This window comes from Pan paniscus, chromosome 8 (assembly GCF_029289425.2).
Source record: "Pan paniscus chromosome 8, NHGRI_mPanPan1-v2.0_pri, whole genome shotgun sequence".
Classification (NCBI taxonomy): domain Eukaryota; kingdom Metazoa; phylum Chordata; class Mammalia; order Primates; family Hominidae; genus Pan; species Pan paniscus.
This window is the reverse complement of record NC_073257.2, coordinates 142,128,422-142,156,021: the sequence shown is the minus strand read 5'-3', so window position 1 is coordinate 142,156,021 and position 27,600 is coordinate 142,128,422. Positions and strand designations below refer to the sequence as shown.

Sequence of the window (27,600 nt, the reverse complement as noted above, 5' to 3'; positions counted from 1 at the left end):
CCAAGGCGAGAGGAGGTCCCTTAAGCCCAGGAGGTCAAGGCTGCAGTGAGCTATGACCGCACCACTGCACTCCAGCCTGGGCAACAGAGCAAGACCCGGTCTCTTAAAAAAAATTATTCTAAAAATTAAACATTAAGATACATCAAAACTTCCCTTTCCCTTCTCTAAGTTTCTTTCTGTTTTTATGCATGTGTATGTGTGCCTATGAAAACCCCATGTTACTGTTTTTCCTTCACTTTTACACAACTGACATATTTTTAAATTCCGGTGGAGTGACTAGATACTGGAATGTTCTGATTTTGCTCAGAAGCAAAAAATCCCAAACTCTTACCTTCTTCAGGAGCTGCACTGGGCAGTGTAAAATGGCTGCACAGCCTCATGAAGTTCCCTAAGGCTTGGATCTGGAGTGACGCTGGGCACTAACCCCATTGTCCTGCCTCAGGAAGGGAGCAAAGCATGATGCAGAAAGGCACCAGTGTCCCCAGAGAAGCAGCCAAGAACCTCTTGGAACTCCATGCAGGGCCATGGGGTGCAGAGCTGCAGCACTTAACAGGCAAATTGAGCCTCCTTCTCCCACACTGGCTTCATTCCATTTCTTCCATCTCCTCCCTGCTCTGACAACAAAGCTTTAACTCAGAGGCCGTCTTTTGCCCACCTTGACTTCATAAAAGTCGCTTTCATCTCTAATAGGCTTTGGGCATGTGGAATGTCATATTATTTGTACCACTGTAATTCAGTATTATGAAACAATGGTTGAAGAAAAGCCTAGTTGGTTATAAAAATAAACAAAGAAAATAATCTTGAGAAGACACAACAAAAGTGAAATAGCAAAAAAGAATCCTCAACTCTGGGTTTTGAGGATTAAAATCTAATCTTTGGCATCACTAAGGCACTCATCCACCTGTGCATCCTAAAAGCACAGGGATGCCACTCACAAGCTGCTGCTGGGGGCAGGAGCAGGTGGCCTGGCTGGCCAGTTAGAGCCATGCCCAGATGCTGAAGGTCAGCAACCCTCATGCATTTATGCCAAGGAGGGCAGAGGTGGACCCTGCATACCAGGCCCCATAGCAAGAAAACGGGTTCCTGTATGGAGTCAACAGCCACAATGGACCCAAACGGGCTGTACTTGCAACTTATTAAAAACAGGAACAAAAGTTGAGGAAATAATTAACACAGGGCCAACGCCAAGGCCCTATCTAACATTATGTTCACTGGATAAAGTGCTGTAGCTCTAAGGACCAGGGAAATGAAGAATGATTGACTCCAGTTCACAACTCCCAAGCCTCTCTGGCCTCTTCCATTGGTCACGTATTTGCAATGTCTGCTGGAGCAACATTGCAACAACACAGTTAGGCAATAGTGTCTGCATTCAAGACAAAAAAAAATCTTAATTTCAAGGAACTTTGCATATAAAATATTTTTCCTAGTTTATCAGTCTCTAAGGTAAATATTTGCTTTAGTATAGTGGCTTGAATAGTGTCTCCCCAAAATTCATAGCATGTCCACCTGGAACCTCAGAATGTGATCTTATTTGGAAACTTACTAGGGTCACTGCATATGCAATTAGTTAAGGTAAGGTCCTAATAGAGTAGGGTGGGCCCCAAATCCAATGACTGGGGTCCTCACAAGAAGAGGAAAGTGTGGAGTCCTAATTCAGGAAAAGGAGTTAGGCTGGTGGGACCAGGGAAAAGCAAAAAGAAAAGGCAGATGAGCTATAAGTCTGCCTTTCTTCATGGTCCAGAACACATATCCCTCCTGGGCAAATAACTCACAATCTTCCTGTGCCCAGCTATCACCAGACCCCTGGCTGATAGAAAAACGCAAGTTAGCACACTGCAACTTTGGCATTATCAGTACTGATGTAGCTGTCTCCAGCACAAGCACCATCCTATCAAATCTCTAGCAAGTCATTGTCTCCTGGTAGTCAGCTCCTCTCTTGCTGACTTGCCCATTGCTTTCTTGCAACGTATTTTCTTACTTTCTCTAATAAATCTGCCTTTCTTTACCTACAACTGCCTTGGTAAATCACTTTACCACCTGCACAACACCAGCTCCAGAGAGTTGCTCCCTGCAACAGAGAGGACACACACAGTGGAACAGAACACACAGGGATAGATGTCCTGTGAACACAAAGGCAGATGCTGGAGCCATGTGGCCACAAGCCCAAGAACTCCAGGAGCCACAAGAACAAAACTGGAAGAGGCGAGGAAGGATCTACCCCTAGAGCTTTCAGAAGGAGGATGACCCTGTCGCCATTTTGACTTCGGAATTCTGGCTCCAGAACCACGAGAGATGAGCGTATGTTGCCGTAAGCCTAGTTTGCGATAACTTGCCATAACAGCCACAGGAACTGTGACTATTTAGCATGTATACGATAGAGCAGTGCTGGGCTTCTACAAAATCACCACTGGATCTTTATTCGGCGAGTAAACCATGAATGGTTTTATACAAATGAGAGTTCCAAAGCCAAACATTTTTAGGAACAGACAGCAAGCAGGCCCCACCCCTTGGCTTGGGACAGCTGGGATTGGAAGGCAGGGAGGCTGCCCTCCTCTGGAGATGGGGCCTGACCAGCAAGTCCAGGGCCTCCTGCACTGGAGAGAGGGCAGGACTCACAGCTGTCACTCAAGCATTCCCCACGCTGGTGAGAGAACTTACAAGAAAAATATTTTTACCAAATATTTTATTCTTCAGGAAGAGATCCACTTAATAATGGGGAAAATACAGGTTCGAGCTTTTGTCAAAATTGTTTCCTTTGGGCTTCATTATAAATTTCTCTGCCTCATTTGAAGCTCAGAGAACTTGGTATAAAATGACCCTATTTTCCCTCTAAAGTCTATGTGGCCACATCAAAGTTAAAATTACTTTTCCAAAGATCTTATTGCTTTTTCAGTTTTTCTGTGCTGTATTAATAATGTATGGGGTGTGTACATGACTTTCCTTCCAGTTCTGTTTCCTCACTGGAATAATTTGTAAACAACATGGAGGCCTTTAGGGCAGATGGTCAAAGACAGACACAGAACTCGGAGCTTACATGAGATCTATGCACGTCCTTTCCACAGTTCCCACAGGGTGATTGATGGCTTAGCAGCCACACCTACACACACGTGTAGGCCCGTGCACACATGTAGATCTGCACACACATACAGAGACGGGAGCAGCATCCACACCATTTTCCATAGAACCCTCGCTTCCAGCAACGGTGCCCTGCTCCAGAGCTGGACAATCACTAGAGCAGGGTGAACACAGAGCCTGGGGGTAGAATCTGGCTCTGTCACTCCCAAAGTATGACCCCAAGAGGACATCCAGAATCCCCTGGGCCTCAGTTGCTTGTCTGTGAATCAGGAAGTCACCCAGTCTTGGGTGGTGCCCAGGCCGTGGTGCCCCCACCCTCAGCAAGTGTCCCACACCTTCCCCAACACACATCAATCAAGTGTCTCCTTTCTCTGGAAAATAGCCTCGGACCATTGTCCTTCAAGGGCAAAAGAAGTAGGGCAACACTTATTGAATATTAATTATGTGCTAGTCAGTGGCCACTGGAACTACCTGTTATTTTATTCGAAACACAGTGTAAGACACACAAAACACTGGTAGTTTAAAGTAATTTAAATTCTAAGAGAAACCATTTCTAACACTCATTTTTCAAAGCATCAACAAAACCATCAAATAAGACCGCAATAGAAGGCTGTGGTGACCAGCTGTCCTGATGGCCGAGAAAAGGAAAGGGCCCCTTGGTGTGGTGTTTGTGGCGCTGTGAATGGGCACCCATATGCAGGGATGTTCTCTTTGGAGAGCACTTTGGCAAGATCCACCAGTACTGTAAGTGCACCTGGCCTCGGACCCAACGATTTCAATCCTTGGACTGAATATCATGGAAACAATTGCCTGCAGGCACCAAGATGTGGGCACCATTATGCTGATTGCCTGGTGGTTTGAAATAGCAAGCTATAGAAACTGCCACTAGGGGACTTGTTAAACAAATCATGGTGCATCCATTTACTGTGAATCTAGGCAGCCTGTTAGAAGAAGGGTGTAGATCTCCAAGTGCAAATATGGAACAATTTACAAGACACGTCGGGCGGATAATGCAAGCGGCAGAAGAGGAATGTGTGTTCATGTTCTCCTTAGCTTACACACGTGTGTAAGCGTGTGTGCCTTTGTATGCTGCCATGTATCTGGAATGACACCCACGGACCACAGACTGTGCTTGCCTCTCAGGAGATGCTACAAGTCTGCAATGGGAGGGAGGCTTTATACTCTGTTCCTAAATTGCAAATGTTTGAATTGTTTACCAATCTGGTGAAAAAAAAAATAACTAAACCATTCATTTGTTTGACAAACATCACTGAGCACATCTAAGCGTGCAAAGTCGTGAACTAGATGAGCCAAAGTGGGGCCCACAGCACTCTGTCTAGGGGAGCACAGGATCTTGTCCGCAGAAATGACCTGCAAAGTTGCTAGTTTAGGATTGCTGACTCCATTCACTTCTTCAGGTGGATTTCCATGCTGGGATAGAGAGAGTGGTGGGGATGACTCACCTCTTTCCCAGGAAAGATCAAAGTGCCAGGCTCCCCACACCACATGCATGGGCTTAAAACAACGCGTGTGCTAAGGAGAACCAGGACTGGAGCATCCCCGCCCGCTGAGTATGACAGTGGTGTCATCTTTCAGAACCAAAAGCTTGTGTTTCATCTGACATTATTCGAGTTTCCAAAGTTTGAAGGATGGTATTGCTTTGTGCACCAACACAGTTGCCTTCCCCTGGGGGCCCCATGGAGCTCAGGCACAGGCCAGCTGCAGGATTTAGAGTCAATTCAGAAAACAAATACAAGTGAGATCCAGACAATTCCATTCTTCCTTCATTAACTAGGAAAAAGTGCATTGTGGCTTTCTCTGAAATAATATATATTTAGAAGAAAAATTTTCACCTGCCATTCATGGGGTCCTATAACTCATAATTATCTAAAGGTGTGCAGTTTGAATAGTGTACCCCAAAATTCATGGCCACCTGGAACCTCGGAATGTGACCTTATTTCAATTATGTTATTTCAAATCTGCAATTCCTGTTGCCTCCATCCTTAAAAAGCTTGACTGTTCTGCTCTAAAAGGTAAATTCATCTTGATCTGGTCTGCTCTCTGCCTGGGGTTTGCAACAATCAACTTCCCCTCCCCTACAAACCCCCAGGAACACCCCAGGCCTCTCCCTTCCCTGACCTCCCTCACCCAATCAGTGACCCTGCCTTCTGCTGAATTGCACACTCAGGGAGTGTGCCATCTTCAGATGGCTACTTGACTAGGGGATTGAGGGGGCCGATCTCCATCTGGAGTCTTGAACCAATCAAGAGAGACAAGGGAGGAAGGAGAGAAAGACAGAAGGTCTGCCTTGTCCCTGTTGGAGAATGTGGCTTGGTGCCCTGCCACAGGGGCTTCCTAATCCCACGCATGGGAGGTAGGTGACTCCCACCCAGGCCCCTTCAACAGCCACAGGCTCCCCTAGGGCTGGCCTTGGGCTAGTACCTTTACTATCATCACCCTCCAACAACTGGACCATAGCCTGCAAATCTCACCAGGCATCCATTTGGCACCAAGGGAGGCTCTTGATAAGAAATCAGCCCTCCACAAGGCAGAGCAAACATTTTGACTTAGAAAGAAAAGATGTAAAATTGAAGTGTGAAATGTGGAGCCAGTCTCCATCCTAAAGCCCTGCTGCCCCCAGATGGGGAAATGGTTGTGGGATTCGTCTGCATGGCCGTGCACAGCCACCTCCACCATCGGAGAATAAGGTGGGGCTGGGAGCCAGGAGCGGGACGAGCCCATTCTCCTCAAAAAAAGAAACCTATTCTTGCTTTAGGCATCCCAGGAAGCCCTCTCTAATGTCCCCTTTCGACTCCTAAACTATGTTTCTAAATTAGTAAAGAGCAAATGAGAAGAGGAAGTGCCATCCCCCTGGGCTGCACTGTGGTGCCTGGGAGCACCAGCACACAGCTCCACAGACATCCCCACAGACGACGGAGATGACGGTGCTGGGAACACTGGGGGCTGCAAGAAGAGCGTGCCCGGCCACGGGACACAGCCACAGCCACCGGCAGCTGGGTGTCTTTCAGAGGAAGCCTGTGACACATTCAAAGACAGGAGTGACAGCTGGAGCTCATCACGGCTTGGGTATCCATAACTACACATTCTCCCAAGAAGCAGTCAGCATTTGGACAGTTCTTAAATGTTCCGACCAACTTAAAAGCCAGCTTGTTTATCACTGCAAATCCCTGAGCAATTCACCGGGGAAGATAGGATGCATCCCTTGCTTATTACGTTCAAGACAAGACAAAGCACAAAACTCAGGCTGCAAAGGAAACTTGGTGTTTGCCAAGCTCGGAAGAAGTGACAGTTTATTAAAAAATATAGGCTATGCCGGAGAAAAGTAATATCGGATTTTATGATTATTTCATACTGGGAATTGTTACATAGTTGCAGGGCTGTTTATTACATAACTACAGATTGCAATAATACATTTTGTAGCTTATAAAGTTCCGAACAAGCAATTTCTACATAGCTACGTTTAATAGGTTGATATTTTTTAAAGGAGGGGAAATCTCGTGTTAAGAGAGAAAAACAAGCCTTTGGGACAATAAAAACTATCATATTTTCCACATGATTTTCTTACAGTTTGACAGAACCTGTCTTAAACAGTGTCTATGCTGACACTCATGTGTATCGGTTTTGCAATTAGATTACTGGGTCAGGTGCTGGAATTAGTCCTTCCTGGAGCTTTTGCAAAGCCAACAGGCAAATGCTCAGCCCTGTGGCTCTCTTGGGATTCCGGAGCTGTGGGATACTGTTTTATGTATTCACAAAAGTTCTTAAGCCTCCCCACAGTCAGGCGCCATGGTGGACACTAGGCACATGATTCTGAGAGAAAACACACACACACACACACACACGACCCTGTCCTTGCAGGGTTTATAGATGAGAGAGAGACAAACATCAGTCAAATAAGTCATGTCCTGTAATGCAAGCTTACAGCTGAGATCATTTCTAGAAAGGTAAGTACACGGACCATTAGGACCCAAAAGAGACTGTCAATCAATAACCAGCCCGTTCCAAATTCTGATTGAAATGCGTCCTTGTTGGTGGAGTGGAGTAATATGATTCTCCAAACATGAAAGAGTATTTCCATAAACAACAACATCTTAGTACAAAATGGTGCTCAAAATCACGAATCCTCTCGCTAGGAGAACCTAAGCCTTGTTATAGCTGCATTGACAGCATCAATAAAAGGGATAAAAAATCATATTAAATCTCCCAACAGACCCACAAGGTTCTTATCCTGGAGTACCGCTAACACATCCACCTCCTAACACAGCCAGCCACCGCCAGTGCGGGCCCCTTCCAGGAAGCCCTTTCGCGGGAGTTAAAATAAATCACTCCCTTGGTTTTGGGAGAGAATGAGACAAACAAGATCGTATCCAGTAATTATTTGCCCCGGGTTTTAATAAGAAAATCAGCCTTGTTTGCTAGGATACCTGCTTTAAGACACATGAACTCAGACCAGAAGATGACACAGACATTGCTTTTCAACACATCTCACTGTCAAGGGCTCCTTTTCACAGTGATGTTTCTTTTGGGAAGAGTAAATGTTCAGTTCACCCACGCAGTGCCTGGGTGAGCACTAGAAGGAGCAGCACAGCAGGGTCCCTTTGGAATGAGCTCCAATAACAAGTACTGCTTCAGGGCAATGCATGAGCCATTACAAACCCATTTTACCAACTGCTGCCCTCTTAGAGCTGGGTGTGCACCAGGCTCCGAGTCCACTCTCACGCCCTCTAACGTGGACTCACTTTGACCTCAGAGAAGCGGCGCTCTCAAGGCTCTGCTGCAGCAGCCAACGTGCTGCACTCATTCCGAGGGGACGGATGCATTTGTTGTGTTCAGGGTGGACCTGGCACAGCGAGGCCAGGAGCCATTAACAAAATCTGAGTGAGAGGACGGCCAGCGCCATCGCTCTATCTTTCTGTGTCCAGATCAGACTTCAGGGCCACACACTCGAGAAGCTCCATGGCTGATTAATGGCCACACCTCCATCATCATCTCCTTCCCCTCAAAATAAACATGGCCGTAAACTCAGTGCAAAAGGGAGGGTCACCAGAGATTGTGACAAGTCACCCCGCAAACCAGGCTGAGAGGCAGTCCGAGCACATCATTCCAGGGGCTGAGGAGGCCACACATCTCAACATGTGAGTCAGCCCTGCAGAGAAATTCAAAGGGTGACCGTCGAATACCACGGTCTAAAAGTGGGACAGCTGGCTGGGAGCAGAGCTTCTCCTCTATTGTGGGTTAAACTGTGCCCCCCAAAAAAGATGTGCTAAGTCCTCACCCCCGGCACCTGTGACTGTAACCTAATTTGGAGACAGAGATTTTGCAGATGTAATCAACTTAAGATGAGGTCATACTAGATTCAGGTGGATCCTGAACCCAGGGACTGGTGTCCTTACCAGAAGAGGGAGATCTGCAGGCGCAGACACACAGGGAAGGAGGTCATGTGACGGTGGAGGCAGAGATTGGAGTGATGCAGCTACAAGCCAGCAAAGGCCCAGGATGGCCAGCAGCCACCAGAAACCGCGGAGAGGCAAGGACGGGGTCTTCCCTAGATCCTGCAGAGGAAGCACAGCCCTGTCAATACCTTCACTGCAGACTTCTGGGCTCCCAAACTGGGAGAGAATAAAGTTCTGTTGTTGTAAATCACCTAGCACATGGTCACTTGTTACAACAGCCACAAGGAACTCATCCATCCTCCAAGATAAGGCATCACAGTTTACTGCACACCTGTGTGCATGTTTATGTATTTCCAAACATGTGAACAAAGGAATAAAATAAAAACTAACAAAACACAAAAAAGCATTCACTATAGAGTGGGGGTGAGGAGAGAGAGGAAGGGATAGGGAGGGAAGCCAACCTTTCTGAATATGACTGATTTTATGTCTTGACTTTGGAACTATGTAAATGTTTTCTATAAAATACAAAAAATAAAAATGATCATCTTCAAAAACCAAACATAAACTGAAAAAAAAAAAAAACTTAATGGTACATCAAGTAGGTGGTACAACCACACAGAGAAAAAATACTGTGAATAAACCTGAAACAAAGTATCTCAGCTGTGCAGCCCCATATGGTATGAGAACGGCTGTGGGCAAAAAGGAATCTTCAACTGCATGCAGTCATCTTATTTTTATTAATAATGTCAGTTTCCTAGTGGGCTATTCCCTGCCCTCCCTGATGGAGGATCTTACATTCCTGTCAATACCTTCCTTGCAGACTTCTGGGCTCCAGAACTGGGGGAGAATAAAGTTCTGTTGCTGTAAATCACCTAGTGCATGGTCATTTGTTACAACAGCCACAAGGAACTCACGCATCCTCCAAGACAGGGCTCCTCGTTGACAGGAGTCTTGGCTGTGTGATTTGCAGCCCCTTTCTGCAGGAAGATGAGAAGTCCCCTCCCTGCTGCACTCAGGATTGGCCTTGCAACCGGATGCAGCCAAAAAAAAAAATGTGGATGGAAGTAATGTTGCAAGAAATCTAAAAGCCAAGTTCTAGTCCACTACATCTGTTTTTTCTCTGCCAAGACCATGGACCATGATACATGGTTATTTCAAGTAATTCAAGAAAAAATAGAAAAATTAATAAAAATGGAACAGTCTTCACCAGCCTGGGCCTCTGGGCCTAGCCCAAGAAGCAGGACTCAGGTGGACACAGGGCAGGAGCACCAGATGGACTTTTGCTGCTGCAGCTCATGGAGATTTGAGGACCGTTGTCCCCACAGCATGATCTAGCTTGTCTCTACTGATCATGGCTGGGTATATAAGCAGCATAACTATTATACACAATTAGGAAGGTAGTCATTGTGCTCTCAGTGCAAAAGAGAAACCAACATAAAATCAAGGTAATTGAATTTAACACCTTGTAATTTTTCATTTGAACTGTTATCAGTATAAGCTCATAAATTTTTTCTTTCTAAAAAGTATGCATTGCCTACCTTCATTCATTGAAGGCCTAAAGCAATGAAAATCCAACAGCAATGAGCACCCCAGCACTCAGATGATGATCTCTAACTACCACTTCTCTCTAAAAAGAACAAAAGCTCCTTAGAGAAATGGCTCAAATCAGGTCTGAAGTAAGAAATGTTCAAGATGAGTTTGAGAATGTTTCATTGGCCCAACACGCCACACACACGCATTTGCACACACACACGTGTGTATACACACACACATATACACACATGCACATGCATACACACACATACACAATCAGAAGCCACTGGAATTTCATCTACATGAGGAGCAGACCAGATAGAACCCTCACCAGCCAACTAAGGAAAGATTTGAACATCAGAAACATCAATGTTAATTGTAATGTGGTATCTTGAACTGGATTCCTCAAAAAAGGACAATGGTGGAGAAACTGGAGGAACTCAAACAAAGCCTGGAGTTTAGTTAACAGTCACATACCCATGTTATTTTCATGGGTTTGGCAAATGCCCCATGGTGACGTGAGGTGGCAACGATGGGAAGCTGTACCGAGTGTGCACAGACTCCGCGCTGCCATGGCAACCTTTCTGCAAACTTAAAATTATCCCAATAACAAGTATGTTTTTAAAAGTATAAATGACTTAAGTTAAACTATAAGAAATAGATATGTTCATGGATGCATAACGATGCCGAAAAAGACTCATTGACCACCTACGAAGACAGCTAGGGCACAAACTCAGTCAGAATATTGATATATATTCTCTTTTTACTCTTTCGAGTAAGGCACCTCTCCTGCCTTTTTTACGGGACTCTATTTTCAGGTGAATCAAACAGTTAACGAAGGCAAGATTTTCTTTATTGACAGCGTACAGTCAGCAAATGCAAAAGGAATGACAGAATTAAAAACTTCCATGTTGCTGCTGTAACCATTCTAGAGGGTAGAGGAATATGGGAACCTTTAGAAAAATTACACATGCAATTATTCTTTTGCATCTTCAGAAACCTATCCTGGTGCACGTTAGACCCATGCGCCATGCTATTTAACAGGAAAAGACTGGATTTAACTAAAACGATCATTAATGGGGGACTGGTTAAACAATGATACATTCACAAGACGAAGTGCCACACAGCTATAAAAAAGAAAAGAGGAATTTCTCTATCTAATTATATGGTGTGATCTCTAGTATATTATTAGATGGAAAAAAGATTAACAAAAATACAGATAATATGTACTTTTAAGAAAGAAGACTGTTTAAATTATGTAAATCTATATTTGAATATATAAAAATAAATAATAAATGAAAAGATCATTTTAATGGCTAGCCTTTGGGAGAATAAGGCAGAGTAGAGGAGACAAGAAGAGAAGGCTGACTCCTGTAAATAGATCTCATTTTATAGATTTGACTTCAGATACAGGTAAATATTCTATGTATCTATAAATGAACTTAAATTATAAATCAATCTCTACAATTCGAAGTGGAGGGCCTGGCGCAGTGGCTCACACCTGTAATCCCAGCACTTTGATCAGCCTCAGGGCAGACCTCTGAGGTCAGGAGTTCAAGACCAGCCTGGCCAAAATGGTGAAACCCCATCTCTACTAAAAACACAAAAAATTAGCTAGGTGTGGTAGCACATGCCTGTAATCCCAGCCACTCAAGAGGCTGAGGTGGGAGGATCACTTGAACGTGGGAGGCAGACGTTGCAGTGAGCAGAGATGGCGCCACTGCATTCCAGCCTGGGCGACAGACCGAGACTCTGCCTCGAAAAAAAAAAAAGAAGTCGAACCATTTGAAGACAACTGTGTTTTGATTCAATGGTATCCCCTCTTGGAGAGAAATTATTTCAAGTAATTTTAAATCACAGTGAGATAATCACACATCCCTAGTGGGAGACAGTCTAAGGACAAAAAGCCATGAGAAACTCAGACTGATTTCAGGAATCCCCTCATTAGTGGCGGTTGGCGGGGTTGGAGGGGGAGTGATGAGATGAGCGTGTGTGATCCTGAGACTTGCACATGTGTGTGTGCTGTGGATGATGCAAATCAGCAACTATGTCGGTGTAACAGGGAAATGAGTTTCACATGGAGAAAGGAGCTACAGATATAACACTGCAGAGATGAAGTGAAAACTCTACAGTCTTTAATTTTAATTGAAACTACATGTATGAATTTGTAACTTCTTTTTTTCTTCTTTTTTTTACCTCCTGCCTCAGCCTCCCAAGTAGCTGGGACTACAGGCATGCTCCACCATGCCCTGCTAATTTCTTTTGTATTATTAGTAGAGACAAGGTTTCACCATGTTGGCCAGGCTGGCTTTGAACTCCTGACCTCAGGTGATCTACACACCTTGGCTTCCCAAAGTGCTGCGATTACAGGTGTGAGCCACCACACCCGGCCTATAACTTCTTTCTCTCTAAAATCATCTGTGTGTCTTTTTGCCCAGCCACTGAAAAAGTCTAAAAATGGTGAACAGCTTAGCAGCAATAAGCATTCTTACTACCCTATTTCCTGTACTGCTACTTCCCACTAATACTAAGCAGCGTTTCTCAGAAAAAGATCTGATTGAGTAAGGTGTGCCTGGAACATTTTGTCTCAGCAGAAAGCAAAGAGGCTAAAAAAGATTGGGATCATGTCAGATGTACTCAGAATCCAAACGGAAGATGTCCCCTAGGCCACAGATGGGACAATTTTAGAATCAATAAAGATAACACTGCAGCAGCTCAAATACATCAAATAACTCAAATCCATGAGTTCAGAGCGGTGATTTTTTTAAAACTCAGTGGTCACCTTTGGAGAATGTTGGAGAACCAAGTCATTATTTTGAAAGCGGGTTTTAAAAAGAAAGAAAGAAGTAAGCATTTCCCCAGCCTTTCCTCTATGAATCGGATCTGATTCCTGGTATGAATCGTATAACTAATAATCAATGAGAAGTTTCTTTTTGTAAAAGTATTACATCTAATAAAGGAAGAAGCAACAATAGTTAATTAGAATATCACTATTTGTCAATCTCTAGTAAATGAACCTGGGCAATGACTATCATGGATTGCAACATCATAAAAAAGAGATCACCAGACACTGTTGCTCCTGATGGAGGTACACACAGCTCCCTATTGCTAAAACGAACAAACAAACGAAACCATTGAATGTGATTGAGCCTCTAGATCTAATTACTAACTTATAGGAAATGCAGAGAAAACATGTTATACATACACATACACGCACACACACACACCCCCCACTACAAGGCATGTAGTCAGCAAAATACACACTGTGGGAGACTCTACCAATGAATTTTTTTTTCAAAAATAAATTGCAAGGGGTATGAGAGGGTAAGGAGGAGATGGAGATGGAGGAGAAGAAGAAAAAGAACACAAAGAACAAGAACAAGAAGTAAAGAAATGTACAGATGAAAAGAGGCATATCAGTTGGTTGAAGTGGATCAAATTCATTTGGATCAAACAAACTAAAAAAAGAAGCATGAGACAACCAGGAAAATTTGAACTCTGATTGGATGGTATAAAGGATTTATTGGTGACATTTTAGGTGTGATAGTGGCGTTTTGATTCTATGGAGAGACGGAAAGGAAAAATGAAAAAAAGTGGCCACCAGTCACCATTTCACATCCCCAATCACCTATCAGATAAAGGTAAGTTAACAGAAGATTTTCTAATAAGGTTGATGGTGAATATTGAGTGTCAACTGGATTGAAGGATGGAGAGTATTGTTCCTGGGTGTGTCTGTGAGGGTGTTGCCAGAGGAGATTAACATTTGAGTCAGTGGACTGGGAGAGGTGGACCCACCCTCAACTGGATGAGCACCATATCATCAGCTGCCAGCATAAAAGCAGGCATGGAAACAGCAGACTTGCTGAGTCTTCTGGCCTCCATCTTTCTCCCATGCCAGATGCTTCCTACCCTTGAACATCAGACTCCAAGTTCTTCAGCTTTTGGATTCTTGGACTTCTACCACCAGTGATTTGCCAGGGGCTCTCAGGCCTTCAGCCACAGACCGAAGGCTGCACTATCAGCTTCCCTACTCTTGAGGTTTTGGGATTGGACTGGTTTCATAGCTCCTCAGCTTGCACATGGTCAATTGTGGGACTTCGCCTTGTGATCGTGTAAGTCAATCAACTCCCCTTCATATATTCACCTATCCTATTAGTTCTGTCCCTTTAGAAAACCCTGACTAATACATAAGGCAATCAGGCTGCCAGCATTGAACAGCCTGCTCTATCCTAACATCCCTAAAGGTGGGACACCCGAGCCCACTCGGTGGAGACATGGCCGACCCTCACCTCCTGATGCACCCCACAGGAGTGCTACCCTATAGAAGATCTTGACTGCAAGTTGTCCAGATTCTTGGTGCATTGAACAAAAAACTGAACAAGACGCACAAAGCAACAAAAGAATGAAGCAAGGAAAGCACCAATTTACTGAAGTGAAAGTACACTCTACAGAGTAAGGGCAGGTTGGAGAAAGCAGCTCAAGAGCCCCAGTTACAATGTTCTTTAGGGTTTTGATAAAACTAAAAGAATTTGGTGGCTGAGCACAGTGGCTCACACCTGTAATCCCAGCACTTTGGGAGGCCGAGGTAGGCAGATCGCCTGAGGTCACCAGTTCGAGACCAGCCTGACTAACATGGTGAAACCCAGTCTCTACTAAAAATACAAAAAATTAGCTGGGCATGGTGGTGTGCAGCTGTAATCCCAGCTACTCGGGAGACTGAGGCAGGAGAATCGCTTGAACCCAGGAGGTGGAGGTTTCAGTGAGCAGATATCGTGCCACTGCACTCCAGCATGAGGGACAGAGCAACACTCCATCTCAAAAAAAAAAAAAAAAAAAAAAAAATTGGTAACACCCCGAGGGGCCCTTTAGAGGCCTCCAATTAGTTACATCCTATGAAGGATTGGCCCACAACCAATCAGAGGCTGAAATGGAGACTTCTGTCTTGTTCCCCCTCAGGAGTGAGGACATGGCCCGTGTGCTGCCCTATCTTGCTTAGAACTGTCTGCACCTGCCGTTCTCTTGCTTATGCCTTAACCCTTGGTTACCCTAATTCTCTAATTGTCTTGGCTTGTCCAGTCAAGCACACGCAGAGCCCAGATCCAGGTCTCCCATCACCACAGCACAGACGCTTATTTCCATGTGATTCTTGTGACCACGAAACACAAATGCAAAGGCTCCCCGCTCCCTATGAGAGGATCTGACCTCCACATGGAGGTAGTGAGGGGACAGCAGGGGGAGGTGCTGGCTTTGCTTCTCTTCCTGCTGGTGTGGAACGATGACCCCAGGTGGCCCCGCAGCAGCCTCCCACTGCCTCACCACCTGCCCATGGGGCAGTGTAAGGAAGGGCTGGGTGCACCAGGAGAAGGGGAGGAGGTACATTTCTTCCTTCCCAATGTAAATGCTGGCTTAGCATTTCCATCATATCAGACCTGGGGGCATCACAAATAAAACAGGAAGCCAGGCCCAGGTAAGCCACACTCAGTTACTGGGGGATGAAAGGCAACGGCCAGGCTGGGGACTTGTCTAAAATGAGGGAAGGACCTCTGTTAGGGACAATGTGTGGCTGCCTGGCCCAGAAGAGCAAGGGCCTGGAAATCAGATGCACTAGGTCGTGTCCAGCACTAAGTTCAAAGGAATCAGCACCCACCCAGCAAATGGGACCAGACCAGAGGAGACCACATGCTTGAGTCAATTTGCATGAGCCCCTGAGACAAGGAGCCCGGGGGAACGGAATGGGCCATATTGCTAGGGCACCTGTACCTGCAGCACTAGAAGATTCCCGGAGGCTAGCAAGTGCTCAGGAAATAATGGGTGAGAGAACGAGGCTGTCTTTTGCAGGGGCTGCTTTGTGCCCCAGAGCACAAGTAATGCCGCATGACAGGCCGGGGGGCAAGGGCACTCTCACCTGTCAGTGAGGACCAGGGACACCTGTCAAGAGCAGGGGCAGGTGAAATGTCATGCCCAAGTGACTCTGTGGACTTCAGGCCACAAGGGACAGGGGCTTGGGAAGGAACGACATGAGAGGATCTTTTGCAAATATGCTCAGGTAGGGAGCCCCGGAAGTAACCAGAGGAGACGGTGGCCAAGAAAAGGGCCAGAGGCCGCAGGCTGAGGCTGGGGGCAAAGGGCCACAGGACGGTGCATCCTTGCAACAAGTGTGGCCTCAGTGGTGCTCATGGAGCACTTTCAGGTTTCTAGCGAGCAGTCAGGGCCAGACACAGCACCCCAGGCCTGGGGATCCAAGGCCTGCTCAGCTCACATGGGGAGCTTCCTGCTGGGGTGGTAGCCAGTCAAGGAACCGGAGCAGCCCAGCTTTGAACACCCCCAGGACCCACAGTCCCTGCCCTGCTGAAGCTTTAGCCACCCAGTCACCTCTGCAGACCATCAGCTCCTGAACGCCAGATGGCAGCTTCTCTCTGTGTCCCTGTGCCTAGCACAGATCTGCCGCAGATGGGGACTGGTAAATGCTAAACAGAGCTTCAACATTCGCCTAGGCTACCTCACACATGTGGGTCTCCAAAATTGTAACAATATCATCCACACTTGCTTCCTTCACCTGAATCTACCAATTGCTCAGGTTCAAGGTAACCATCAAAAAGGCAGAAAACAAAATGAGACAGCACCCTGCAAAGGGAAAGGAAACCCCTGACATTAGCATGACACCTGACATTTAGCATGTCCAACCTCTGCCCAACAGCTGGATATAGTAATTGTGTACATTAAAGCCCAGAACAGCACAATAAAACATCTTTTCGACAAATACAATTCTGGTACTTATTATTATTTTAATACTTGCTTTTTCCCAAATTTCACTAGTATTAAATACTGACCCAATAAGAAAATTTTACTTTGTGTAGATCACTGGTTCCAAACCTGGCAGTAGATGAGACCTGCCCACAGAGCATGTTAAACACACATGCCAGACCTTCTAATTCAGCTGGTCTGAGACACTTGTATTGTAATGAGCTCACCAAGTGCTTTGGAAGCTGCCAGTCCTGGGAGGCATTTGGGAACTGTTGGGGTTGCCAGTGAGAATTGTCCCATTGATGGGATCATATCAAACTTCACCCTGATGTGAGTGAACATCTGTGGCCATGGACAGCAGTATCTTTACTGACATCAGCAAATATTTGCTGAACATTTATGCTATGACAGGCACTTGGTAGGTACCGTCTCATTTAACCTTCATAACAATGCCCTTGAGATATTTGTGGTTATTGTCTCATTTTAATGACATGCCAACTGAGACCAGAAAAGACAATAAGCAATTTGCCCAAGATCAAACAGCCAGTAAAGAAGGAAGTCAGGACACAAACTCAGCCCAGGAAACCCAGGGCTTGTGGTCTTACCAGTACGCAAAGTTAACTTTGAGGGTTTCATATAAGCCGCATTTAAGAATCATTTGCCAGTGTAATAAAATTTAATTCTCCCCTTTCTGCAGTTAGTAAACTTTCCAAATATACTGCGCTGCCAAACACTTTTGCAAAGAAAAACATATTGTTCCTCTTCCCCTTAAATGTAAAAAGGAGAGAGAGGGAAATGACTTGAGAAAGTAATGTACCTGGCAGTTTTTATACCTAACACATCTCTAAATGTTGTACCTCTATTGCAGTGTTTCCAAATCTTCAGCACTTGAAGAGCATCAAGTAAAAGCCTACAGAACTCAAGGAGGAAAAGTCCACTCATCCGAATGTGGCATCTCCATGGCTCACTTTCCAACTCCTCAAAAAGACAAATCACCACAGCCTACCCCAGGAGGGTTTCTGATGCCTCTTCCCTGCTTAGAGCCTGGGGCTTCTGCACACCTGCAGAGGGCAGGGGCCACTTCTGGCTCAGCAGCTGCCATCTCCCAAGAAGACAAGAGAGCTTTTCAATAATAAAGGACTCAGAAAATCCTCTTTCAAAATTAACTGCTAAGAACTTCTGCTGCCAGCCACAAAGGATTTACTGCTACAGGAGTTGTCCTGCCATAAACAACTAGAAAACCAGACAAATACATAAAACAACTGTTTTCTGGAAAAAAAAAAAAAAGTGGAAAAAAGACACTGCAATACTGTTGACCCTGATTGAAAGGAAACAAATGAGGTGAATCCCAGATTAGTGCCTGGACAGTAAACTAGCTGGTTCCAGGCCATGGTGCAGGTGGGGAGGACCCAAGCAGAGCTTGGGGGTCTCTCTAAATTGAGAAGGTCAGAGGCTGTGGAGGTTAAAGCAGCTGGAATCCGAGGAGCAGAATTCCAGACTGGAGGGAGCTCCGTCAAGAAAGACTTTCGGCAATCTGCCTAAGGGCTCCCTTGAGTCTTTGGCTAAATATAAATCTGCACATGGATCCCCCCCAGGCTGGGCAAGATCAGCTCCTCCAGAAGAAGAGTGATCAGAATGCTATCAGACAAACAATTCCCAGAGCTCACACAGGGTTGGAAATTGTCTGGCTTTCTCCAGACAGATTGGAGAGACCTCACAGGCATTCCACAGAGACCCCAGAAGTGTAATTCTTTAAAAGTGGAGCTAAATTAGCTGTCCAATAAAGCTACTTAGACCTTCTCTAAAACAGCTTAAAAGCGAACCTCAAAAAGATCACACTAATCCAAAGGTAATTTATATACCTGCCAGAAAAAGTCCACCACTCTTAAAGAAATGAAACAAAATCCTGAACTCAACAAGAAAATGTCCAGCATCTAATCAAAAAGACATACAAAAAGGCAAGAAAATGTGACCCATAACCAGCAGAGAAATCCATCAATAGAAAAAAAAACACAGAAAAGACAGAAATGATAGAATTAGCAGATAAGTACATTAACGTAACCATCATAAATTTGCTCTAGGTGCTAAAATAGGTAAAGAAAATAGGAATGCAATGGGAAGTGAAAGATATTTTTTAAAAGCCAAATAAAACTTCTAGACATGAAAAATACAGCATTTGAAATTTTAATAATATACAGAATAAGAACAGCAGATTAGACACTGTAACACGGCAAAACCCTGTCTCTACTAAAAAATACAAAAATTATCTGGGTGTGGTGGCAAGTGCCTGTAATCCCAGCTACTCAAGAGGCTGAGGCAGGGAGAATTGCTTGAACCCAGGAGGTGGAGGCTGCAGTGTGCCAGGATCGCGCTACTGCACTCCAGCCTGGGTTTGGAGGCTTAATTGGCCCCATTTTTAGGAAAATTACATCAATCCAGGGGTAGCTGTTGGGATATTCATGATTAAAATAGAGCAAGACTCCATCTCAAAAAAAAAAAGAAGTCATCAATGAACTTGATTACATAGCAATAAAAACTATACAAAATGAAGTACAGAGAAAAAATATGAACAGAGGCTCAGTAACCTGTGGGACAATACAAAGTGGTCTAATGTATGTGTAATTGGAGTCCAGTGAGGCAAGAAGAGAGAAAGGAGACCAAAAATAAATTTGAAGAAATCACAGCTAAAAATTTTCCAAATTAAGAGAAAATTATAAATCCAAAGATTCAAGGAGCTGAACAAATGCTATATTTGATAAATATAAATAAATAAACTAAGAAGTACTTAAAATAAAACATGTATATCATAATCAAATTGCTGGAAATGGGGTTAAAAAGAAAAACTTAAAAGGAGCCAGAGAAAAACACATACTATGTGCAAAGGAATAAGGAATGATAACAGAGTTCTCACCAGAAATTACACAAGACAAAGGACAATGAAATTATATAATTAAATTGATGAAAGAAAAAAATGTCAACCTAGAATTCTACATCCAGTGAAAATATATTTGAAAAATAAAGGCAAAATACAGACTTTGTGAAACAAAAACTGTGATAATTAATTGACTCTATAAAACATAGAAAACTCTACCAAAAAATATAGGAAGCTCTTCAGGCAAAAGGAAATGTTCTTACATTATACATAAATCCTAGAGCAAACAAATATCATCATCATCATCATCAGAGAAAAACAAATAAGCAAACAGTGGAGATAAAATTAAATATTAAGATTACTCAATCTAAAAGGACAGAAAAGAGGGAAAAGGATCAAGGAACACAAAGATAGGTGAAAAATAGAAAATAAATTAAAACATGATAAACTTAAACTCAACTATATTGATAATTATGTTAAATGTAAATGGTCTAATCACTTCAATAGAAGGCATTAATTTTCAGACTTCTTAAAACAAAAAGACCCACCATATGCTGTCTACCATAAATCCCAGATTGAAAAAAATTATATATGTCAAAGTGTAAGAAAAAGAAATCTTTAGTGGCTATATTTCTGTCCAACAAAGTAGACTTCAAAAAGAAATACTACCAAGAATAAAGAGAAACTCTTGAAAATAAAAAATAGGACCAATTCACCCGAAAAATGTAAAAACCGTAAGCATTAAGCACCTAATAACAGATTCAAAATATATGTAGTAAAACTGATAGAACTGAAAAGAGAAATCTACAAGTACTCTTGTTTCGGTAATTGATACAAGGAGATAAAAAAACTGCTAAGGACATAGAAAACTGAACAACACTAACACACCAACTAGAATTGACATTTATAGGACACTCTACCCAACAATACCAGAATTTGCTATAGAACATTAACCAAGATAGATTATAATCTGAGTAATAAGATAAGACTCCATTTACTTTAAATAATCAAAATATTGCACAGTATATTCTCTGGCCACAAAAGAATTAAATTAGATATCAATTACTGAAAGCTACTGGAAAAAAATTTCAAATATGTAAAAAATAAACAGCACACTCTACATATGCAATGGGTCAAAGGAAAAATTGTGAAGGGATTTAGAAAATACTTTATATTAAAATAAAAATACAACTTATTAAAATGTGTATAATACAACTAAAGCAATGCTTAAAGAGAAATTTATAGTAGTAAATGCTTATGTTAGAAAAAAGGACAGATTTAAAGTTAATAAAATAAACTTTCAACTAATAGAAAAAAAAGAACAAATTGGACCCAATGCATGTAGAGGGAAGGAAATAATAAACATTACTGGAAAGCAGTGAAATAGAAAATAGACAATAGAGAAATTTTATGAAACAATAAACAATAAAACAATGAAACAAAAAGCTGGTTCACTAAAAGAAAATGAGTAAACTTGATTAATGCCTAGCCAGATTGATCAAGGAAAAAAAAGAGAGAAAACAAATTACTATTATCAGGAACGAAAGAGAAGATATCACTAGACCTTACAGACATAAAAAGGTTAGTAAGAGACTATAATAACAATTCTATTCCTGTAAATTTGAAAACTTTGATGAAATAATTATTTGAAAGACACAAAATAGCGAACTCACTCAAGGACAAATAGATAACCAAAATAGTACTTAATCAAAATTGAATTTATAGCTACAAATGTTCTTAGAAAGAAAATTCCAAGCCCAAATCCACTCACTGGTAAACTCTACTAAATATTTAAGAAACAATGCCAATTCTACATAGACTCAGAAAATAGAAGAGAATGAAACACATTTAATGAGGCCAGCATTACTGTGTTACCAAAAGCAAAGATATTACCAAAAAAAAGACACTACAATATGCTTATGCATATAGACTTAAAAATCCTTAACAAAATACTAGCAAATAAAATATAGTATTATGTAAAAAGGATGATAAATCATGATCAATTGGAATTTAAGCCAGAAATATAACCCTGGGTTAGCATTTAAAAATTGAACAATGCAACACTTCATAAAAGATAAAAAGCAAAACCTCAATGGAGGCAGAAAAATCATTTGATAAGAAATTAACATCCATTTGTGATAAATAAAATCTCTCAGCAAATTATAAATAAAAGGAAACTGTCTCAACCTGATAAAGGGCATCTACAACTAACATCATACTTAATGATGAAAGGTTGATTCTGAGATGAGGGACAAGGCAAGACTGTCTCCTCTCACCACTTCTATTCAACATTATAGTGGAAGTCCTAGTCAGTGAAAAGGGCAAATAATAATAATAGGCATACAAATAAAAGGAAGAGGTAGAACTGTCTTTATTCACCAATGTAATTGTCTATACAGAACATTCTGAAGCCTACAAAAAAAACTACTAGAGACAATATTTAATTTATGAAGGCCTTAGGATACAAGGTCAATATATGATTATATTTCTACTAGCACAGTATCAATGAACAATTGAAAACTGAAAAGCTAAAATGAAATACCATTTTAAACAGCAACCAAAAAGAAAACTCATGAAATCTTTAGAGAGCCAGATATGTTCACAATTTGTACATTAAAAACTATAAAACACTGCTGAGAGAAATTTTAAAAGACTTAAATGGGGAGATGTACCATATTCATGGATCAGAGTACTCAATATAGCTAATAGATTGATGCTCCCCACATTGACATATGGATTTAATACAATACCAGTCAAAACCTTTGCACACTTTTCTGGTAGAAATTGACAAGCTGATTCTAAAATTTATGTGGGAATAGAAAAGATCACAAATAGCCAAAACAATTTGCAAAGACTTTTTAAGTTGAAATTTGCACTTCCTGATTGTAATAGTTATTATAAAGCTTTAGTAATGAAGAAAGTGCAACATTGGCAAAAGGATAAGCAGATAAATATAGAGCATAATAGGGAATCCAGAAATAGATCCACACATAAATAGACTTGATTTTTAGCAAAGGTGCAAAGGTAGTGCAGACAAGAGAGGGCAATTCTCACAAAAGGTATTGAAATAAGTGGATATCAACATGAAAAAAAAAAGCCCTCAACCCTACCTTACACCTTATACAAAACAAACTTAAAGTCAGTCATAGACCTAAACACAAGAACTGAAACCATAAAACTTCTGGAAGAAAACATAGGAGAATCCTTGTGATGTTGAGCTAGGTAAAGATTTTTTAAATAAGACACAAAAAGGCAACAACATGGATGAATCTCAAAGGTATGAAGCCAAGAAAAAGCCAGACACAACAGAATACATACTGTATAGTTCCATTTAAGTTACACTCCAGAAATGATTCATGTAATCTACAGTAACAGCAGATTAGAGATTGCCAGGCGTGGTGGAGATTGCCTGGGAACTTACTGCAGTGAAAGAAATGTTTGATATCTTTACTGAGGCTGTGGTTGCATGGGTGTCTAACTAACGTGTCAAAACTCATCAAAATGTACATTACAATGATGTATTTTACTCTATATAACTGTACCTCAATATAATTGATTTTTTGGAAATTAGATACCAAGAATCTCTAAACTTGACCTTTGGGTTTTCATCAAACTTAACCCCAAGAAAAGTTAGGAGTTTCCAATCTGGTTTTCTTTTGTGGTGGAAGGGTTGATTTCTGAGCTGCCAGTTTTACACATTTATTTGAACTGAACATAAACCTGTGGTTATTTGGTGACCAGCTGCCAGTGAACAACTTTATGGTGGTGGAATTATTGTAGCTTTTCCATCGGAATATAGAAAGTGATTTCTCTTTAGACTGAAACCATTTTTGCTAACAAAACCATATTAATGTGGGTCACAAAAGTGGCCATGCTAAATGCCCTTTACAGGGAAGGTGGGGACAGCCAAGCCTCCTAGTGAGGACCCGGGTCCTCTTTCCCTCACTGCATGTCCCAGGCAGGGGCCTTCTCTGAGGTTCTCTCCAGGCATGGAAGTCCTGTGTGCATAGCATCAAGTTCTACTGCCACAGTGCTGGCTCCTGGAGCTGTACCAAGGGGACACACACCATCCCAATAGCACCCAGCCCTGCTAAAGCCAGGACATTTTTATCATCCCCATTGTAAACTGAGACACAGAGATTCTGAGGAGTCTTCTGAGCAGCATATCCAAGGCCAGACCAGGTTCCTCAAGTCCTACAGTCCAGAGTTTACTCCATGTCTTTGCTGTATCCCCGCCAAGGTGAGGCTGTCTTCATCACATCATCCTTCTTCAGCTGAGACTCAACCCTCCAGTCCTCTCGATTTCCCGCCTGGAGTTGTGCAGAGGATCTCGCATTTCTGTGGCAATTCACAGTTCTCCATGTCCTTTTCCACAAATTACCTTATTTGTTAATGTTCTCCATGACCTTTTCCACAAATTACCTTATTTGTTAATCAGTCAACAACCACACACACTCCTTCCACAAGCTGAAGACCCCTCCCCTGCAGCCACATCTTCTCACCCCTGTAGCTGGGATCTCAGTAACCAGCCAGCCTGCCTCCCACCACCCCAGATGCAGACAAATCAAGTCACTTCATGAGCAGAATCCCAGCTGTCTCTTCTGTGTTTCATGCTATAAATCAAACTTAATTCTGGAGGATTTTTCCTTAAGGCTGGTGATATTTACCCTTTAAAATGAAGTTTTCCCCATTACCCATCACGGATAAGCTGAAATTCCCAGAGACTCAAAGGAATTTCTGAGGAACAAGAACATTAACAGAGCAAATAACCCAACTTCAACCAAATCCAGGAGGCCACTGCACAGCCCATCTCCATCAACGCTGAGTACCTGCTGTTTCCTGAAAGAAGACTTTGGAAATGCAACATATTCAAAAGGCATGTGGCTGCTGCCTGGGGTTCCCCACAGGCAGAATTCATAAAATTCCAGACTCTCTCACATAAAGAAGGCTTTATGAATTGTCCTATCTGATCATCTTCTCATGCTTGAAGGAAAACCATGTATGGTGGGTGTGCAACCTCAGCTTTATTGCCTTTTGTGATGGGAGGCTCACTGCACCCAAGGCAGCATCAACAATTTTGGTCCACACAACCCATTGAAAGTGTTTCCTTACTTCATATAGAAATGACCTCCACGTAGCCTACCAGCTTTGGTTCTGAATTGAGGCTTTCAGTCTTGGCCATGGCTAGGGAGAGGGAGGTGGGGCAGGAGAGAAGAGGAGGAGCCAAGGGGAAGCTGGGTCAGAACTCTGGTCCAAATCAGTGTCCAGGACCACAGAGGCCTAGGCACCTTCCAGTGGGAGGGCAGCTGAGGTGGGAGCACTCTAGCAGTGCCAATGCCCAGTGAGAGAAATTCAGGCCCTATGACCTATGCCCTCTGGCATTACTCCCATGACTCTGCTACCATACATGGAAAAGAGGACTTTGCAGATGTAATTATGGTTACTGATCAGTTAATCTTATAATAGTGAGGTTGTCTTGGATAATCAGGGTGAACTCAATCACGTGAGCCTTGAAAAGCAGAAGAGAAGAGCAGAAGAGAAAGTCAGAGAGAATCAAAGTGCAAGTAGAACCTGGCCCATCCTGGCAGGCTTGGAAAGAAGGAGAAGAAATTGAATTCTGCCAATAATGGGCAAGCTGGAAAGAGGACCTTGAGCCCCAGGTGAACTCCAGCCCCAGCCAGTACCTTGATTTCAGCCCAGTGAGGCCCTGGGAAGAGAGTCTAGCCTTGCCATACTGGAATTCTGATTTACAGAACATGGGGTGATAAATGTGTGTTACTTAAGCTATTAAAATTGTGGTAATTCATTGCAGCAGCTATAGAGGAAACAAATGCACTCACTCTCAGAAAGTTCTAACTGCTGGGTCCAACCAGCATGGAGGACTCCATGCAGTGGCTGGAGGCCATGGACAGCGGACAGGTCCAGACCCTGGAGAAGGCAGCTGGCACCAACTGGGCAGAGTTCCACGGGCAAGGCCCCTCTGGGGGTGTTGAATCTGGCACAAGGTACTAATCCCTCCAGATATGGGAGTGTAAGCCCAAGCAGAAGCCCAGCCATGGGGGTAAAGCCTCTTGGCAGGACGGGGCAGCTGCAGGTCCATGGCCCACCCCAGGAGCAGTGAGAGGGCAGTGAGAAGCTAACTGCAAACAGTACCACTGGCCAGGGCTGGGCAGAGTGGTGCCAATGGTGGGAGCTAGACCTGGCAGGAGCAGCAGGGTACACTTGCAGGGTGTGTCTCAGCCGGCTCCCAGCACTGCCCCTCGCCGGCAGGCCTGCGGGAGTCATCATTCACCAGCTCTCAGCAGACCAGGGAGTGGAGGAGCAGTGAGAAGGGGGCCCAGGCAGGCTCTGGGTCCACTCTGCGAGCTCTGTCCATTTGCTCAGGCAGACTCTGGGGCCACTCTGCGAGCTCTGTCCATTTGCTCTGCTTGCAGTCATGATGGCAGTGGTACTGACCTCCACTTCTTCTGTGACAACGTCGTGAATGGCCTTCCTGGATTTGCATCTGGGGACATACCAGAGCACAGAAAATACTACTTACACAGGCACCTAATTACATGTCAGATAAAAGTGCAGCTGGCAGGGCCCAATGGACACAAGAGGGTGGCCCCTAAGTGACCAGGTCACCGTGTGGCCTGCCTGGACAGGATTTTGGAAAATGTAGAAAGCCAGGGAAGAATGAGGGACTGGGAAGATGCAGCTTGCTGGCTGCCTAACTCCCCAGCTGGGCCACGGACTCCCCTAGCTCTCCTTCAAGCCATCCTTGTTCTTCACAGGGTCCTCTTCATTTTAGGAAATCTTTAAAATGTAAATAAACCCTAGCAACCACAATCACCTGCACGCTATCACCCAGAAATAACCACAATTCCTGACCTGATGTACCGTCTTCCAGAAGTCCATCCCACAATGCCTATCTATATTTTTATATTGCTCACCTTGGATCATAATGATTTAATGTTCTATTTGTCTACTTAACATTTGCTTATCTTGCACCTGTTTCCTTGCATTAAATGCACTTTCTTTCTCATGCAGACCCTTCTGGAGCTCCAGCCAGCAAGGACAAGCTCCAGAGTTCTTGTCTAGAGGCCAGACCTCATTCCCCACAGGCTAACTTCAGGGCATCTTTTCTCTGTAAGCCCTCTGTCCTGCAGAAAGGGTAACCTTGCAGGCAAGCACAAAGCCTCATTTACAAAGTCTTATGAAAATCCCAGCCCTGCAGCTTCTGAGAACCTGCAAGACCAACACTGGTGGCGGGTGGGCTCTGCCTGGGGTCACCATGGGTGGGACGGTGACAAGCATGCCAGCCAGAGGAGGAGGTGGCCACCACGGGCTGGAGCCCCAAGGTCCCCACCTGAGCACAGCCCACGTAGGATCACATCCAGGCGTCACCATAATCGGCAGCAGAGGTACCCCTGTCCTTTTTGCATGGGATCGCTCTGCATCCCTGCACTATTCAGGCTGATTTTATGGGACATTTTACGATGTGACCACTGCTGGGTATGATCCAGGAACAACTGGCCCTTGGAAAGCACACGTTTTTACGGTGCTTCCTTCACATTTGATTTCTATTTGTCTAAAATGACCTGCAATAAAATGAAAACGTGCATCGTGAAGTCGCGAAATTGTTCACCCTTATGGTATTTCAGGCGGCTGCAAATATCCACAGACCTTGTTACCTGAAGCCCGGACCCAGTGCTCAGTGGGAGTGCCCATAAAAATTAAATGACACATGAACAGTGCCTGCAGACTCGGGAAAGGACAGAGCGTCAGGTAGGACGAGACACATTTTCACTGACTTCTGTGTTTTAGAGATGCCTCTCGGCCTCCAGGGCCAGGAGAGGATGGGAGTCTGCAAAGCCAGAGCCAAGAGAGACTGCCGAGGGCCGAAAGTCCTTCTGCGGGTTGCCCGCCATGCACAGACTCTCCTGCCATCCCCATCGGGCATGCGCCTTCTGTGCCAAC

At 43.7% G+C, this 27,600-nt stretch overlaps 1 protein-coding gene across 1 annotated transcript in view; it reads right to left on the bottom strand.

Annotated features, from left to right (window-relative positions):
- Positions 1-21,991: 21,991 nt before the first annotated feature.
- Positions 21,992-27,600, bottom strand: part of GLRX3 (glutaredoxin 3) — a 108,572-nt gene continuing 102,963 nt past the window's right edge. The window contains exon 12 of the mRNA XM_055093487.2: positions 21,992-26,143. Within this exon, the coding sequence (XP_054949462.1) occupies positions 25,927-26,143 (217 nt within the window). The 3' untranslated portion in view covers positions 21,992-25,926. The remainder of the gene's footprint in view (positions 26,144-27,600) is intronic.